At 51.7% G+C, this 14,582-nt stretch overlaps 1 protein-coding gene across 3 annotated transcripts; it reads right to left on the bottom strand.

Moving 5' to 3' along the window:
* Positions 1 to 101: 101 nt before the first annotated feature.
* On the bottom strand, positions 102 to 13,865 carry LOC101586806 (apolipoprotein L2-like). Of its 3 annotated transcripts, XM_023718917.1 has the most exons (5): positions 12,567 to 12,577; positions 11,681 to 11,766; positions 8,273 to 8,368; positions 4,814 to 4,940; positions 102 to 1,579 (listed from the first exon to the last, which is right to left on the bottom strand). In XM_023718917.1, the coding sequence occupies exons 3-5, from the start codon at positions 8,337 to 8,339 to the stop codon at positions 682 to 684; spliced, it is 1,092 nt and encodes a 363-aa protein (XP_023574685.1). In that variant the 5' UTR covers positions 8,340 to 8,368; positions 11,681 to 11,766; positions 12,567 to 12,577; the 3' UTR covers positions 102 to 681. The 3 variants fall into 3 exon arrangements, with proteins under 3 accessions (XP_023574685.1, XP_023574686.1, XP_023574687.1); XM_023718918.1 differs by lacking the exons at positions 11,681 to 11,766; positions 12,567 to 12,577 and adding an exon at positions 13,834 to 13,865; XM_023718919.1 differs by lacking the exon at positions 11,681 to 11,766.
* Between the last annotated feature and the right edge of the window lie 717 nt (positions 13,866 to 14,582).

Genomic DNA, 14,582 nt, shown 5'->3' with positions numbered 1-14,582 from the left:
CAAACCAGGTGGGTGTCAAGAGATCACACTTTCTGAACCCCAGGTTTTCGGTCAGTTGGGGAGGGGCTGCTGTACAGGATAATATCTCAGCTCTATCTGGCTCTTTCTGTTTGATGTTCTCATATAGCAAATGTTAACTGATTATTCCCTGAAACTTAGGTACAAATTAACCAAGTGCCAAAGGCACAGTATGTGGTCAGACTAAAGAAAGATGCAAAAAGATGCAGAATTAGAGTGTCACCTTTATGGAGTGTCTGTGCAGAACCTCAATCAAGGGCAGAAGCAAGACTGCTGGATCCTCCTAAGCTTTGCCAGAGGGAGACTGTGCAAGCTCAAATGTCCCTGGCTTCTCTCATGCTGGCAACAAAATAACAGCTAAATAACACGCATATTCCTGGAACTTATAGCATTCGGATCTGGTAGCCAAATCCCAGATACTAAACAAAGGTTCTGTTTATCTGCACTTTGGAGAGTAATAAGGCAGGCAAAAAAGGCAAAGTTTTCTGAGGGATGAAGCTCTCAGTTAGGACTCAAGGTGGCTGCAGCAAGGTCAGGGTACTTCCAATTTCTGGGAAGATGGCAGACTATGAACAGCAGAGAAACAAGCTCTCTGAGATCTGTGTCAAATCGCTTTAAGTTGCGTCGACTTGATATCACCCTCTTTTACACCTACAGCATTTCCTATCTTTGTCCAGGTATTTGAAATGTACCTTTCCCCTGAGCTCTGCATTGCTTGAGAAGAGCACCACTTAGGTCCTGCTGCAGAGTCTCATGGACCTGGGTGAGCTCCTCCAACTTTCTCTCCAGATCCTGGGCCTGCTGCCGCAGCTCTGTAGCTGACTCTGTCTTGGCTCCCCTGTGCAAATGCACTGAGTCTTGCACAAGGCTGTACACATCCAGCAGAAGAACAACACCTGCAGTTGCTGCACCTGTGATCCAGGCCACATTGGACATTGCTACAGTGGTGCCTCCAAGCGCTTTTGGAAGCTGCTTGCCGTATTGGAGTGAGATTTTGCCAGCATTCATGAGGGGCTTGGCATTAGCTAATAACTGAGGATGGGAAACGCCCACTTTCATGGCATAGATGATCTTCTCAATGCCTTGGAAGGCTTGCATGCACTTAGTGGTTGCAGAAACAACATTGGGCATGGCCTGAGCCACACCCTGGACAACCTCCTCCACTGGGTCCACTCTGCTCGACAGCACACACTTGGCTTTAGCTTTCACAGAAGACTTGTAGGAGTGGTCTACAATTCTGGCAGAAACACCAGTCACAGCAGCCGCTGCTCCCAGCCCCAGCCCAGTGGCTGACAGCACCAGACTGCCACCAGCGGTCACAGGTGCCAAAGCCATACCAAGGATGTTGAGGATGCTAGAGATGGCACTGCTGGAGCTGGCCACCACCTTGGTGATGGTGCAGTCTTTGTGTACCTTGTCAACCTTCTTGGCAAGGGCATAGAGCTTGGCTATGCTCTCCTCCAGCTCCTTTTTCACGTGAGGAAATGCATTCAGGAACCTCTCCCTCGCCTCAAACTCAGTCGTCTCAATCAGAGCCTTACGCACAGCATTGGCCTCCTTCCTGGAACAGTAAAAGTCAAGAGTTTAAGAAAGGCAGCTTGTCTGGTTGGACAGTGTGCTCTGTAAGACCTGCCCTGGGTACGTGACTGAGGTTCCTTATAATCAAGTGGAAAAGCCTTGCCCAGATGCATAGAATTTTCTTTCAGATGGAAACAGGATTTGGATACCATTATTTCATAGAGGGGTCCGGGACTGAGCATCCTTTTCATTGCTCTTTAGTGGCGGGTATTTGATAAAGAACCACCTCATGTGAGGTCAGTGCCAGGAAGAGCACAGCATTTGTGGAGCAGGAACTGTGCAGATGCGCGCAGAGCAGAGGAGCGCTGCGGGAGAGCTGGAGGTGAGGGACGCTCACTGCACAGGGAGGAGGTCGCCTTAATATGGAGCAATCTGCGCTTTGCCCTCCACTACTAGGGAGTGACCTGGAGGCCCCTGGAATGTCCTGACTGCTAGGAGTGTCTGTGTTTGCCTGGGGACATGGCCATGAAACCAGACTGGTTAAGCAGTCCTACTCCACAAACATAAATCTAAAAAACACCGAAATAGAAAACTGGAGCACTGACATGATGCCACAAGTAGAAAGCTCCATTCTTGACCCAATCTCAAAGCAGAACCATGTTCCAAAGTCATATAAAATTATATCCACACTGTTATGCAACTATAAAGAAACATAAAATTTCATGTTTTGTTCTGAGTCACTATCTCAAGCTATCTCTTAATGTATCTGCAAATATTTCAAAGTCAGAAAACTTCTGTCAGGTAAATGCTCCTTCTCCCAGGAATTTCCTGTAATGCGAGCTCATCCTCACAATGTGATGGATGACAGGGGCTGTGGGGTCATTTCTGACTTCCGGAGAAACTACGGGCTAAAAGCATCGACCTCCCCTGGGAGCAGATGGCAGCTCCAGGTGAGCTCTGAAGCCTGGAGAAGACGACAGGACCGAAGTATAGTTAGGGCCTCTGCTCAAGGAGGCCTTGGCCTTGGCTTCCCAGTGGGTCAGAGCCCGCTCGGCCCTGCATCCAAGCAATGCTCCTTCACAGCCTGAGCCATGCAGACCGGCAGCCCCTTGTGAACTGTCACGCATCACAGGTGGGTGCACACTGCATCCTGCAGAAAACGCAAACTTCACACTTGAAACTCGCCTGATTCTGGCCTCCGTACCCCTTTCCACAATGGATTTTACCCTGCGCCTGTCCCTGTGATGCACTGGAAGTGTGGAATCAATATCTTCAGTGATTCTCTGACTCTCTCTAGCAAATTTTCACACCTGCATAGGATATTGAGGAGTTCTTGGATTTTCAGTTGCTGTCAAAAATAAGGCTGGTTCCCTATACTTGGGAGGTTGAAAACAGGAGGATTACTACAAGTTGAATATGTGTAGTGAGACCCTATAGACCCTGTACTAAAAATAAAAATTTTATTTTATTTTATTTTGCGGAACCAGGGATTGAACTCAGGCCCTTGTGCTTGCCAGGGAAGCATTTATTCCACTGAGCCATTTCCCCGGCCAAAATGAAAATTTTAAAAAATATATAAAATAAGGCTGGTCTTGGAGACTATGCCTTTGGATGTTGCAATTTGGTTAACTCTGAGTAATAATAAGTTATACTAAGTAAACCCTCTGATGCCAAAGAGGTCAAAAAGTTCAGCTGGCCTCCCACCATCTCCATTTCGAAGTCGGGTGGTCTTTGCATTTTGTGCTAAAACTAAATGGCTCCAGCTGCTGGCAGAGCTGATTGGGAAGGAGACCCAGCTCTTTATCCTGGCTCCATCCTCTCTCCACCCTACAGCTCATGAACACACCAACCTTGTGACCAGGACCTTGCTGTTGGTGTCATGAACAGAAAGGACACCCTAGCCAGTGACACTTGTCTTGAGTTTGGGCAAAGGCCATGTGCAGAGAATAGGGACACCTTGAGCTCTGTCTCTGAACCTAGAGCTTCAGAGCCCCAAAACTGCTCACCATAATGGAGGAAGTCCCCTCTGTTCTTGGGACTTTCAGTGTCCTAGGATTCACAAACTGCAGAAATCCGGCTGCCTATCATTCCCTCTGAGGGCTCTGTCACTAAGCCACTGCCTTCCCAATGCTCAGGGCTACCCTGTGTGAATGGTAGAAGGTCTCAAATGATAGTGGAGAGCTCCTCAGTGACCAGTAGGGTGTGAAGAGAACAAGCACCCACCACCACAGCCCTCTGAGCTATCTGGGCGGGGTCCCAGCAAGGATAGAAAGCAAGCCCTTGCCGACTGCATCCTCTCCTATCCGGGACCTCCCCATGTTTGATTCTTCAGCACCCGCCTTCTCTCACTGTGTCCAGTCCTGAAACCCCAAGTTTGTTATTACTGCTCTGTCCCAGACATGTCTGCAGAGATAGCTCTGACCCTGTGGCAGGTTCCTGTGGACCTCTCTCTCCTCCCTGACTCTCAGCGCTCCAAGATCCTGCACATTGAGTAGCTCCTCCCACTGAACACATAACATCCTGCATCTCCTGGCCACAAGCCTGCAGCCCTGGAGCTAACTGACTGGCAGGGTCCACCCAGATCTCACCTCCTGCACTGAGGCTTCTGGGCATCTGGGGCCAGCATGCTGGTACGCAGCAGCTCTCCCAGCACTCGGGAGGCTGCAGCAGGAACAGGGTAAGTCTGATGCCAGCCTGGGTAACATACTTCATGGGCAGCCTGGACTACACAAAACACAGCAAGCAACTTCCTCAAATATTATTAAAGCAACTGTCTTATTGTGTGGCACAATTCCTGAGACACAGAGATAAATACCTGAGCCAGAACCTCAGAAACAACTAATGAGGTCTGTGTTCATGAGTTTCTCATGCAAGTCCTTCCTGGCTCCTGTCTGCAAGTAGGGGCCTTGACCTGCTCTCTCCCTTCCTTCCAGTCACAGTGACCTTTGCTCCAGCCCTGCGGTGTGGCAGCCACAGGCTATGCACTTTCACATATTATCTTATTTTTCTTAAGAGGAAACTCGAGGAATGAAGAAACTAAGGCAGAGCATGGTGAAGGACCAGCAAAGGCCACATAACTCGCAGCTGGCAGAGGGATGCTGCTGAGTGGGTGCTGTTTCCCTTCAGCCTGTGGCCATTCCCTGCCAGGGGTGAAGGGAGATCATGTCTCCCCGGGACTGGAGAGAGGAGGTATGCTGAACCTCAGCCATAGCCTGCCCCTGAGAGCCCCGGTCCAGTGGGCATCTGGACAGCCTGCTGGGCTCCCCACTCAGGTGACCTGGTCAAATGAGTCGTCTCCACCAGCATCTTCCAGGCAGCACCTTCAGTCAGGAGTTGGTGCAGATCCGCACTGCTCAGTGTGTCCAGCATACACTTGAGGACAGCCTTTACGAACCTGTCCCTGTCTGGTGGAGGAAAAAAACGAACAGGGTCGGTGAGTGGCGTGTAAATTGAATACTGATGTTAATGTTCCTCCTAGGAGCTGCTGTCTCATCAGACACTTTCAATGGAGAGGCCACTGTTACAGACCCAAATGTGTCCCCCAAACTGATATGTGCACCCTAACCCCAGGGGCTGAGTTTGGAGCCAGAGCCTATAGGGAGGTGTGGGAACTGCAAGCAAGTGAGATCGTGAAGGCAGGTCCCTCATCCATAGGGCTGGTGTCCTTAAAAGAACAAATCTCCCCATCTCTGTCACTTTCTGTGTCTCTGTGTCACTCTGTGTCTCTGTCTCTGTCTTGTCTATTTGTCCTCTCTCTCTCTCTCTCTCTCTCTCTCTCTCTCTCTCTCTCTCTCTCTCTCTCTCCTACACACACACACTGTGACTCTTCTTCTCTCCCTCTCCCCAGGCTCAGAGAGAGGCCATGTGCACATACAGTGAGAAGCCTCCTTCTGCAGACCAGAAGAGAACGCTGACTGGAAACCAGTCCTGACCCGCCTTTCTTCATGGATTTTGGTTTCCAGAACCAGTAGGGAAGGGGCGTCTTTGTTTAACTTACCAGCCTGTGGAGGCTGTGGTGGTGGCAGGAGGGGACTAATGCACCAGAAGTGCCTTCAGCACAGAGCTCAGAAAGGGAACCTTATCCTGAGGAGCAGGAAACTTGCGAGCAGGGGGTCACCTACCCCGTGCCCACTGTGTGTCTCATGGTGTGTGCCTGCAAGTTCCCACTGTGAGCTTCAACTCGTCAGTGCATTTGGATATTCACTGATAGGGTGAAGAACAGCACTTTCAAAAGGAAATAGAATTTTTAATTTTAGAGCACGTGGACCTTAGGTACATGTTGCTTCTGTGAATTATTTCTATGAAATCACATAGGCAGTGGTAGCTTAGTTCATAAACTTGATTTTCTCCACGATTCTGGCGGTAAACTGAGCTGGGTCAGAACTGGATCAGTTTGAATGGTCAGGTTCCAGGCTGAGCTTATGAGGAAATTTGATTTGGGCAGCTCGGTTTGCACCCAGAACGCTGGACAGAATTGCATTTAGGAGCAGCCGTGCTGCTGTAGGAAATGCACTGTCCCTGCGTACAGAGAGAAGTGCTTACACATGCTCAGGACTCCAGAGCTTCTCAGCTTTTAGAACTGTTTTTCAAATGTTTATTTTAACGAACACCTAACAGTTGTATGTATTTGTCAGGGACAGCGGGATCAAGGCTGTTTCTGCACTATCACCTCAGACATTGGCTATTTCTTTGTGTTGAGGACATTCAAAGTTTTTTCCACTGTGTACGTCAATAGACACAATTAGAGAGAGTTTCTGCTCTTTTAGAAACAAAGTGCAGAGCACTCGGTGCATGACTTGCTGCTCGCGATGGTCAGCTGCAGGCATGGGTTGACAGGGAAAGAAGTGGGTGTTGCCCTGAGTGAGGTGAATAGGGAAAGGCTGTCCGTGGTCCCAGGTCAGTGGGGAGCAGAGCTCTTCCTGAGTCGCCCAGAAAGTGTGTGTGCGGGGTTGGAGGTGAATTGCAGGCAGGGCCTACGTAGTAGTATATAGGCGTGTGTGCCCCTGAAACCTAACAAAATGTGCTTCTCCTGTGTCCTCACAAAAGAGACACTATTCTCATGTCAGAAGCACATTGAGACCAGTCAGGAAAGGGGCCGCCCAAAGCCAGGAAGAGGAAAGCTGCCTCTGTGTAAGCAGTGGCCCTCCCTGGGGCCTGCAGGTGTCCAGATGGAAACTACAGCGAGGTGGACACTTCCCCACTGGCTTGCAATCCCTGCCTGACCAAGTCTGATACAGGGACACCAGACCCCACTGATACAGACATATGACCATGCACACCACTGTCCCCTGGTCTGCAGAATCCAGGGCTCACGTCAGCACCTCTGAGGCAGAGACGCAGGTGCTCCTGTCTTCCCCCAGAACTGCACGCTCCCAGGTTCCTCCCTGCAATCACGATCACTTTTATCCGTTGGGGTTTAAATGAGTAGCCGGACCTCAGTTGTCAAGACTCCAGAAATTGGCCAGTAGCCCTGGAAACTATTGCTTCTGTCTCAGGAGGAAACACAACTTCTTTTCTTTTCTTGTCTTTTTTTTTTTTTTTTTTGTATTTTAGTACAAGGTCTGCATGGTCTACAGGGTTTCACTACGTAGATTGACTCGTAGTGATTCACCTGTGTTCAGCTTCCCTAGAGCTGGGATTATAGGTGTGCCACCAAGCCCAGTCTCAATCGCTGTATCAGTGCTCCCTGTGAGGCGGGAGCGAACCCAGATCAGCTGCTGCATCTGCCTAAGCAGGTGGTTAAATCCACTGAGCTATTTGGCCAGCCCAGGAAACACAATTTCCAGGAGGTGCTGGCCCCAGCTCGCCCAATTTTTAAGCAACAAGGGTTTTGTCCAGGAGCCCACCCACCACAGCCCCACCCCAGGTCCAGTCTCGCCCTCCCTGTGCTTCCCCACCACTCCTAGGCACAGTTTGCTCTCCAGGCTGGTGAAGAAGTGAGGAGTGGACGTGGTTCTAAGCTGCTGCATGTAGGGGAAGAAATAAGACTGGTGGAAGGAGGTTGGAACTGGAGAAGGAACCTGTTTCCTTTGACCCTAGATTTTCCTTTTGTAGAGGTCATGGGAATGAGCTCAGTGTGGAAGCAGTCACATCTGTGAGCAGCTGCCTGTCACTGGCAGGGCAGGACAGGTGCTGGACCCAGCTCCAGGGGTGAAGCGAGGGTGGGGTCCCACATGGAAGTAGCAGGGTCCAGGAGAGAGGTATGAGCACCCGCAGGGAGGTCAGCCTGCCCTAGCTGGTCCCCCCATACCCTGGAGATGCTATTCTCCACTGGTGGGGGAGGGGAGGGGCTCCAGGTCTGACAGATGTGAGGGGCAACAGCACACTGGGCTCAAGCACAGTAGCACTCTGGGTCACTCTTCCTCCTGAACCAATAGGGGCAGTTGGAGCCCACAGTGCAGGAGCAAGAAGGAGCTGCCTCTTCCTCCCTGGCAGATGGTGCGCCAGGGCCAGTGACTGGGAGAGGCAGGAGGGGCCTCTGTGGTGCACTCCCAGACCCACCTGGGGCCCAGAGTAGGAAGCTGGCTGGAGAGGAGGTGAGCACCTGGGCCCTGTCCCTGAGGAGAGGACTCAGAAGGGAACCCATGGGAATGTGTGTATGGGGGGAAGAAGACCCAAGGTTGCTGGGGGGGGGTCCCCCCTTTCCACCTCTGCTATTTTGCATAAAGGCTCTGCCTCCAGCTGCACCTCAGTGGGGGATGAAGAGAGGTGCCCCAGAGAAGAGGAAGCCCAGTACCTGTGGCAGGGACACAGTCCTTGCTACCAGCAGTCCCCATGACATCAGCTGCAGTGCCTCTGAGCATTTTTGTTTCAGTTCTTCAGGGCATCCAGGCTGGAGCAAGGGAGGAAACACATCATGACATTGAAGAAGAGGTGAGGGGGGCAAAATTGGAAAAGGTGGGGTGAGGCCAGGTCCCCCAAGCTTCCCTCCATGAGGGCAGGAAAGGGCAACCAGACTGCCCAGGGTGTACCCTGTCCCCCAGGGTCCGGGCTGCCCTTTAAAGGAAGGCAGTTGCCCTGCTCCAGCTCCCTCTGCCCTCACCCCTGCCCGGAAGAGGCCTCAGGTCCTGTGAGGGAACAGAGGAGGGTAATGGGCTGAGGAGACAGCCGTGCAGACAGCAGACTACCACACAGCAAACCCAGGTGGGAAGCCACGGTCTGCTGAGCCCCTGGGCTGGGACCCTTGCTCACTAATGCTGTTGGCTGCCCTTTCCTGCTTCTGCGCTGCTGCGGCTGCCCTTGGGACTTGTTTACTGTGTTTTCATTTGTATTTGTATTTTTTATTTTTTTAATTTTAGAGAGGGGTCTACAGGGTTTTCAGGGTGTCATTACTAGATTGGACTCGAGATCCACGTGTTTACAGCCTCCCAAGAGCTGGGACTACAGGCGCGGGCCACCACACCCAGTCTGAATTGCCCCCTCAGCGCCCCCCGGGGGCGGGTCGGGCACAGCAGGCCCGGGGGGTCAACCCTCCCCCCATGCCCCCTGCTCCTGCTTGCAGGCGCTTTAATCTGCTAAGCCATTTGACCAGCCTGGGTGGTGTTGATCGAGGGTCTGCACTGTGCAGCCTCTTCCCCGGCTCTCAGGGCTCACACGTTCCTGGGGGTATAACACCTATGGCTGCTGCTAAAGCTGCGGGAACCACCAGGAAGGCCAGGTAACGCTCCCAAGTTTTCACAGACGGGTAGGAGCTAGGACTCAAACTCAGCGTTCTGAGGAGCAAGTCCCCTGTTTTGATGACTATGCTCTGCTCCTTAAATGCGCACAATACATACCATGCACGCGTGTTTACTGTCAGTGATGTGTCTCATTCCAAATCCATATCGGGATCGCTGTGCCCATGTCCCTCTTAGTCCACTTCCCCTTCCGCGGGGTGCCTGAGAGCTGCCCTTCCCTGCTTCTGCACTGCTCTGGCTGCCCAGCGCCCTCTGCTGGTCTGCCCTGCAGGCTGCCGCTCACGTTGGTTTTCATCCTTTATGAGAACAGCGGAGCAGAGCAGTCTCCTGTGTGGACTCTGCCTCCACCATGCACTGACTCTGGGACGCCCTCCACTTCCTTAAGGAGCCACGAGAAGGTCCTCCTCGAGGTCTAGGAGAGGATGGCTCTGTGGTGTTAGAATACTATGCTTCCAAATGCTAAGTAATCCTAGACCCAGTCCTAGCCCAGGCCCAGTGAGTGTGTGGGAGAGCTTCTGGCTACTTTGCGCTGGTGGGACCTACTACTGGTCCCAGCCCAGGCGCAGCGTGGGTGAGACCCTCTTCTATCCCCTTGGGACGCACTCCACCACTCCGCAGCACCTCCCCCACCCGCCCACAGAGTAGGAATTTCTGCCGCGTTCCAGGAATCCCCAGATCCAGTCCTACTCCAGGCCCGGTGAGTGTGTGGGAGAGCTTCCGGCTACCGTGCACCTTCAGGACCTACTACTGGTCCCAGACCAGGCGCAGCATGGGTGAAACCCTCTTCCACCTGCTTGGGATGCCCCCCATCAATCCGTAGTACCCCCACACACCCTGCACACAGGGTAGGAATTTCTGCCACATTCAGGAAACCCCTAGACCCAGCCCAGGCCCGGTGAGTGAGTGGGAGAGCTGCCTCTCCCCCCTATTCCACCATGTCCCCTCCAGGCTCAGCTCAGGCCTGGCATACAGGCCTGGGGTGAAACCCTGAAGCTGCAATCCCTGCAGAGAGTGTAGAGGATAGAACCACCCAGCTAGTCCAGGAGCAGAACATCTTGCCAGAGGGGCACAATAGGTTCACCCTCAAGGGCAGCAGCAGGAAGGAGCTGAGCACAGCAGCCAGACCCAAGCCAGGCACAGCTGGATAAATCCAAACTTTGTAGATCTGCACCTGAACTTTAGTACGTGCTAAGGTTATAATTGCACCAAAGCTCTACAACAAAGGTCAGAAGACAGTGCTGCACAAAATGACGAGAAGGAACAAAATGCAACCTCAGAACCCAAGCCCACCTGTAACAAGTGCAGAGGACACTAACACAGAACAAATTGGGAATCATACAGCTGAAAGCAATGAATCAGTGGCTTCTGAAATAAAGAAACAGCTGCAGAAAGGTTCAGAGGAACTCAGATTGGAAATGAAAAAAGAAATCCTTGAATTAATAACATCTGCACTAAAGAATCAAATGCAGAAACATATGGAGGAAACCCAATGCCCACCCAGAACAAGTGCAGAGGACACTAGCTCGGCTCAAATGCATGATTAATAGCATCAATAATAAATAAGCAACAGCAGAAAGATATAGAGGAACTCAGCACAATTCTTTTCTGAAATAAAAAAAAGAATTCTCAGAACTCATAGCATCTGAAGTAAAGAAGCAACTACAGAAACATAGGGAGGAAACCCAATCTGAAAAAAACACTGCAGTGAAACACTTTCTTATAACTGCTTCTAAGGAAGACATTGATAAAAAAAATAGAGGAGATTAGAAAAATGATGGATTCCTTGAATGAGCAATACAGGAAAGAAATAGATCGCATGAGGCAGAGTCAAAGAGATATAGAGGAAATTAAAATCTCAATCACAAGCTTGCAAATGTTAAGTAATCCTCAATTTTAAAAGTGACTTTGCCTCTAGTGTTTTGTTATAACCATGGATGCACTCTCTTTTGGCTTCAAAGAATGACTTTTGTTTGTCATCAAGAACAGATTTTCCTGGTCCTGGTCCCCCACTCCACAGGTAGTCCATTGAGATCTCCACAGAGAAAAGCACCACTCACTTTTCTCAGCACAGTGCAGAGCCTCCTCCACCACCCAGCCCAAGGGTTCTTTCTAGCAGCCCCTTCCTGTGGGTTGTGAAATTGCATCATTTCTCCCTCAAGGAAGGCAGTGAACTCCACCTGCACCACGGATGACCAGAATGTGCCTGGGCTGGAGGACACTGCCTCCAGAGACACAGAAGACTTCTGTCACATGAGAAGGAAAGACTAAGCCCACGCAGGTGTGAGGTGTCCCTGTGAGGCCTATCCAAGATGAGGACAGCTGCCAGCAAGTCCTTTGTCTTGTGACCAGAAGTCTGGTCACATCTGAGTCCAGCTATCAGCTCTGTGACTTTGTCTCTGGACAATAAGGCTCCCATGGCCACCAGATGCCTGGCCACCAAGTGTAATGCCACCCTCTTCCCCTCTCACCTGGCTGATACTGGTCTTGGTCACAGGACATCCAGGTGTCTGCTTCTAGGAGCTCTGGCTGTCAGCAGTGACCATGTGATGCAGGCCTAACCAGTGAGTTGCAAGAGAAATTTAACAGAGCAATTTCTTGGTATCTTGTTGTTCTGAGGGACAAGTGTGACAGGACAGTCAGCCTACTCTTTCACCTCCTTCCTAAGTCTATTCCTGTCTGACTTGGAGACAGCTCAGAATTGTGGGGTTATGTGATGCTTGGACTGTGATCAGAGATAGAGGCTGGGTCCAGAAGAAAGATGGGGTCCTGGTGACTCCATACCTTGTCGCTGAGTCTGCTCTCTGTAAAGGGTTAATAGAGTTTTGTGCCTTAATTGCGAAAAATTATAAAAACCCCTTGTGCTTCCTGTTATCTGCTCTAAGAAATGTGTTCTCCTTTTCGGCTCAAGGCTGTTCAACAATAAAGAACTGTTTCTTGTCAAGGCAGCAAGCTAACACAAGCTCCCTCCCCAACCATCTTCTGCAACATAGTCAGCTTAAGATGTACCTTATAAAAATATGCACTTATCACTAAGCTGTAAAAGACCTTTTAGTTATGAATAGTTTGCAGCTGTGTCAAATGAATGCAGTTTCTGTTGTTCTGTACTAGATGACAAGTTTGCTTACCAAACTGGATGTGATTTCTGTTATAAATACCCCCTTGCTACCTACGTTCGGGGCCGATCAGCCTTCTCCTTCTCCACAACAAGAAGTGGCTGACGGACCTGAGCTCAGTAAATAAAAGGCTCTATTCAAATCTCTATCTGGCTGATCTGGTTCCTATACAGAGTTGACCCATAACACTCTCCAGGTCTCTTTCTTTCTCTCGGTCTTGCCTGGGACTCTTGCCTGGAACCTCAGCTTGGCCCCAGTGAGGCACACAGTGAGCAAGGTCCTGCGCTGAGCCTGCTGGCTGCTCACAGCCGGCAAAGGCTATCGATGGAGGAGAAGGGAAGTAGGCCGGGTGACACCTGCCTGGCTCTTTCCTGGCCACAGCCTCAGCCCAGCCAGGGAGCCTCCCTTTCCTATCAGCTGTGTTCTGGGTTTCCCAGGTAATGGAAAAGAGGTTCCAGCACAGCTTCCTCCTCTCTGTGGTTAGTGCTGTAACACCCAGGAGTTACAGCAGTGCGCTCGTCCTAAGGGATCTATAAGGAGCTGCCAAAGCCAAGCTCAAGCCCTGAACCCAGCTCCCAGGCCCTCCTCCCTGTGGCAGTTCCTCCTGCCTCACCTCTCCCTGTCCACCAGGATCCCGCCCTGCCCTCCCCTATTTCCCCATATGCCAGGCCCAGCTCCTCCCTGCTGGCTGCCCCAGGCTCTCCTGCGCTCCCCTGGAAGGAGGAGACACCCAAGTCCTGCTGCCTGGACACCAGCAGACTGTGTTCTCCCAGGCTAGGGCCCCCTTTACCATTTCTGCTTGGCCCTAGCAAAAGTCCATGAAGTCGCAGCCTTCCTTCATTTCATGTCAGAGGTCAGAGGTTACCCCCATCTCCTCTCTGTGTCCTGCTCAGTGGCAGTAAAGGCCTTTCTTCCCATTGTTTTCTGCTGCTGAAATTCCTAACAGTCTCGCTGCTCAGCTACCTCCCCTGGGCCCGAGGCAGATCAGTTCCCTCTCAGGGCCTGAAGTTACCCATAGAGCCTGGCACAGACCAGGTGCCCAAGGACAGTGTGGGTTAGATAACCACTGGAAAGATACAAGATAACCTTGCATCTCAGAAGAAACCCCTTTTCCCATGTCCCTCCACAACAATTGCAGCCTCAGGGTGATCAGGCCACAAGGATAGGTGGGCACTGCTTATTCTGGCCTCCTCCTCCTGTCACTCCTCCACATTTTCAAAAGCAGTGGCCACCACCACATCCCCTTTTCCCAGGGTCACCTGGCTGTGGCTCGTTCCACTTGAGTTGTGCTCAGAGCAGCACTGTGTCCTATCGCTGTGGTTTTCTCACTTGTGTTTAAGGTCCTGGGGAGGGGGAAGCAGTCAGATGCAAACCAGAACACAAGTGCAGCCTCTCCTGCTGCTGCACTGTGGATCAGAGGCCCATCCCCTGGCGCTCTGAGCTCGTCTATGACCTGGGGACACTGGTGCTTCTCTGCCTTCCCAACTTGCCAAAGAATTTGGACTCACCCCAGCCAGGCTGAACTGCTTGGTCCCTGTTGGCAGCTATACACAGATGTCCTCCGAGCAGAGACCCAGGCTCCCAAAAAGGAAACTGAAACTATGAATTTTTCAGCAGCTCGAGATTAATGCTTCCTTTTGTGCACCACCCTCACCCCATCCTCCTTGCTTGCCCACAGAGAAGAGCCCGCCCAGAGCTCACATGCCTGGTGCTTCCACCCAGCCCACCTGGGCTGAGACAAGGAAGGCCAACCTCTGGCAGATCCAGGACCCTCTGGGTGCCATGTCCAGCGGCCCTGGGGTTGCGGTACACACCTGCACTAGCACCGGCGCTCCCATCTCCCATCTCCTTTCAGCACGGGCACAGCTCCTGCACATGCTGCACTGTGTTGCATGGAAGTGGATATGGTGTCTGTGGCGTGGGGTGAGGGGGGCGCTGGTGATTCAACAGGGCCTTGGGAATACCGAGTGAATGCTGTACCCAGGCCTCACATGGCTCCTAAAGCTTCACCTCTGTGGGCTCTTCCCCAGAGCACCTGCACAGCTTCCTTTGAGAGCCCTCCAGCGTCTCTGCCCAGAGTCCACTTCCCCACGCTCTGCTTTCACTAGCGCAGTGCTGGGTCCCAAACCCTGTCCTTTCTCCCTCTTAGAACCAATATGAAGACCAAGTACCTAATGGGCAATGGCTCTTGGCTGACAAGGGGGAAACAGACTTGAAAACCATCTTATCACCCTGGCAGGGGTGAGGAAGTCAGAAC

Source organism: Octodon degus, unplaced genomic scaffold (assembly GCF_000260255.1).
Source record: "Octodon degus isolate 3935 unplaced genomic scaffold, OctDeg1.0 scaffold00064, whole genome shotgun sequence".
NCBI classification, from domain to species: domain Eukaryota; kingdom Metazoa; phylum Chordata; class Mammalia; order Rodentia; family Octodontidae; genus Octodon; species Octodon degus.
This window is presented reverse-complemented; position numbering and strand designations above follow the sequence as displayed.

Excerpts from the sequence above, each read along its gene's own strand:
- LOC101586806 (XM_023718918.1), bottom strand. The coding sequence starts at position 8,339 with ATGCTCAGAGGCACTGCAGCTGATGTCATGGGGACTGCTGGTAGCAAG. Across the intron at positions 4,941-8,272 it reads GGACTGTGTCCCTGCCACAG|ACAGGGACAGGTTCGTAAAG; the intron begins GTACTGGGCTTC and ends TTCCTCCACCAG. Across the intron at positions 1,580-4,813 it reads GAGACGACTCATTTGACCAG|GAAGGAGGCCAATGCTGTGC; the intron begins GTCACCTGAGTG and ends TTACTGTTCCAG.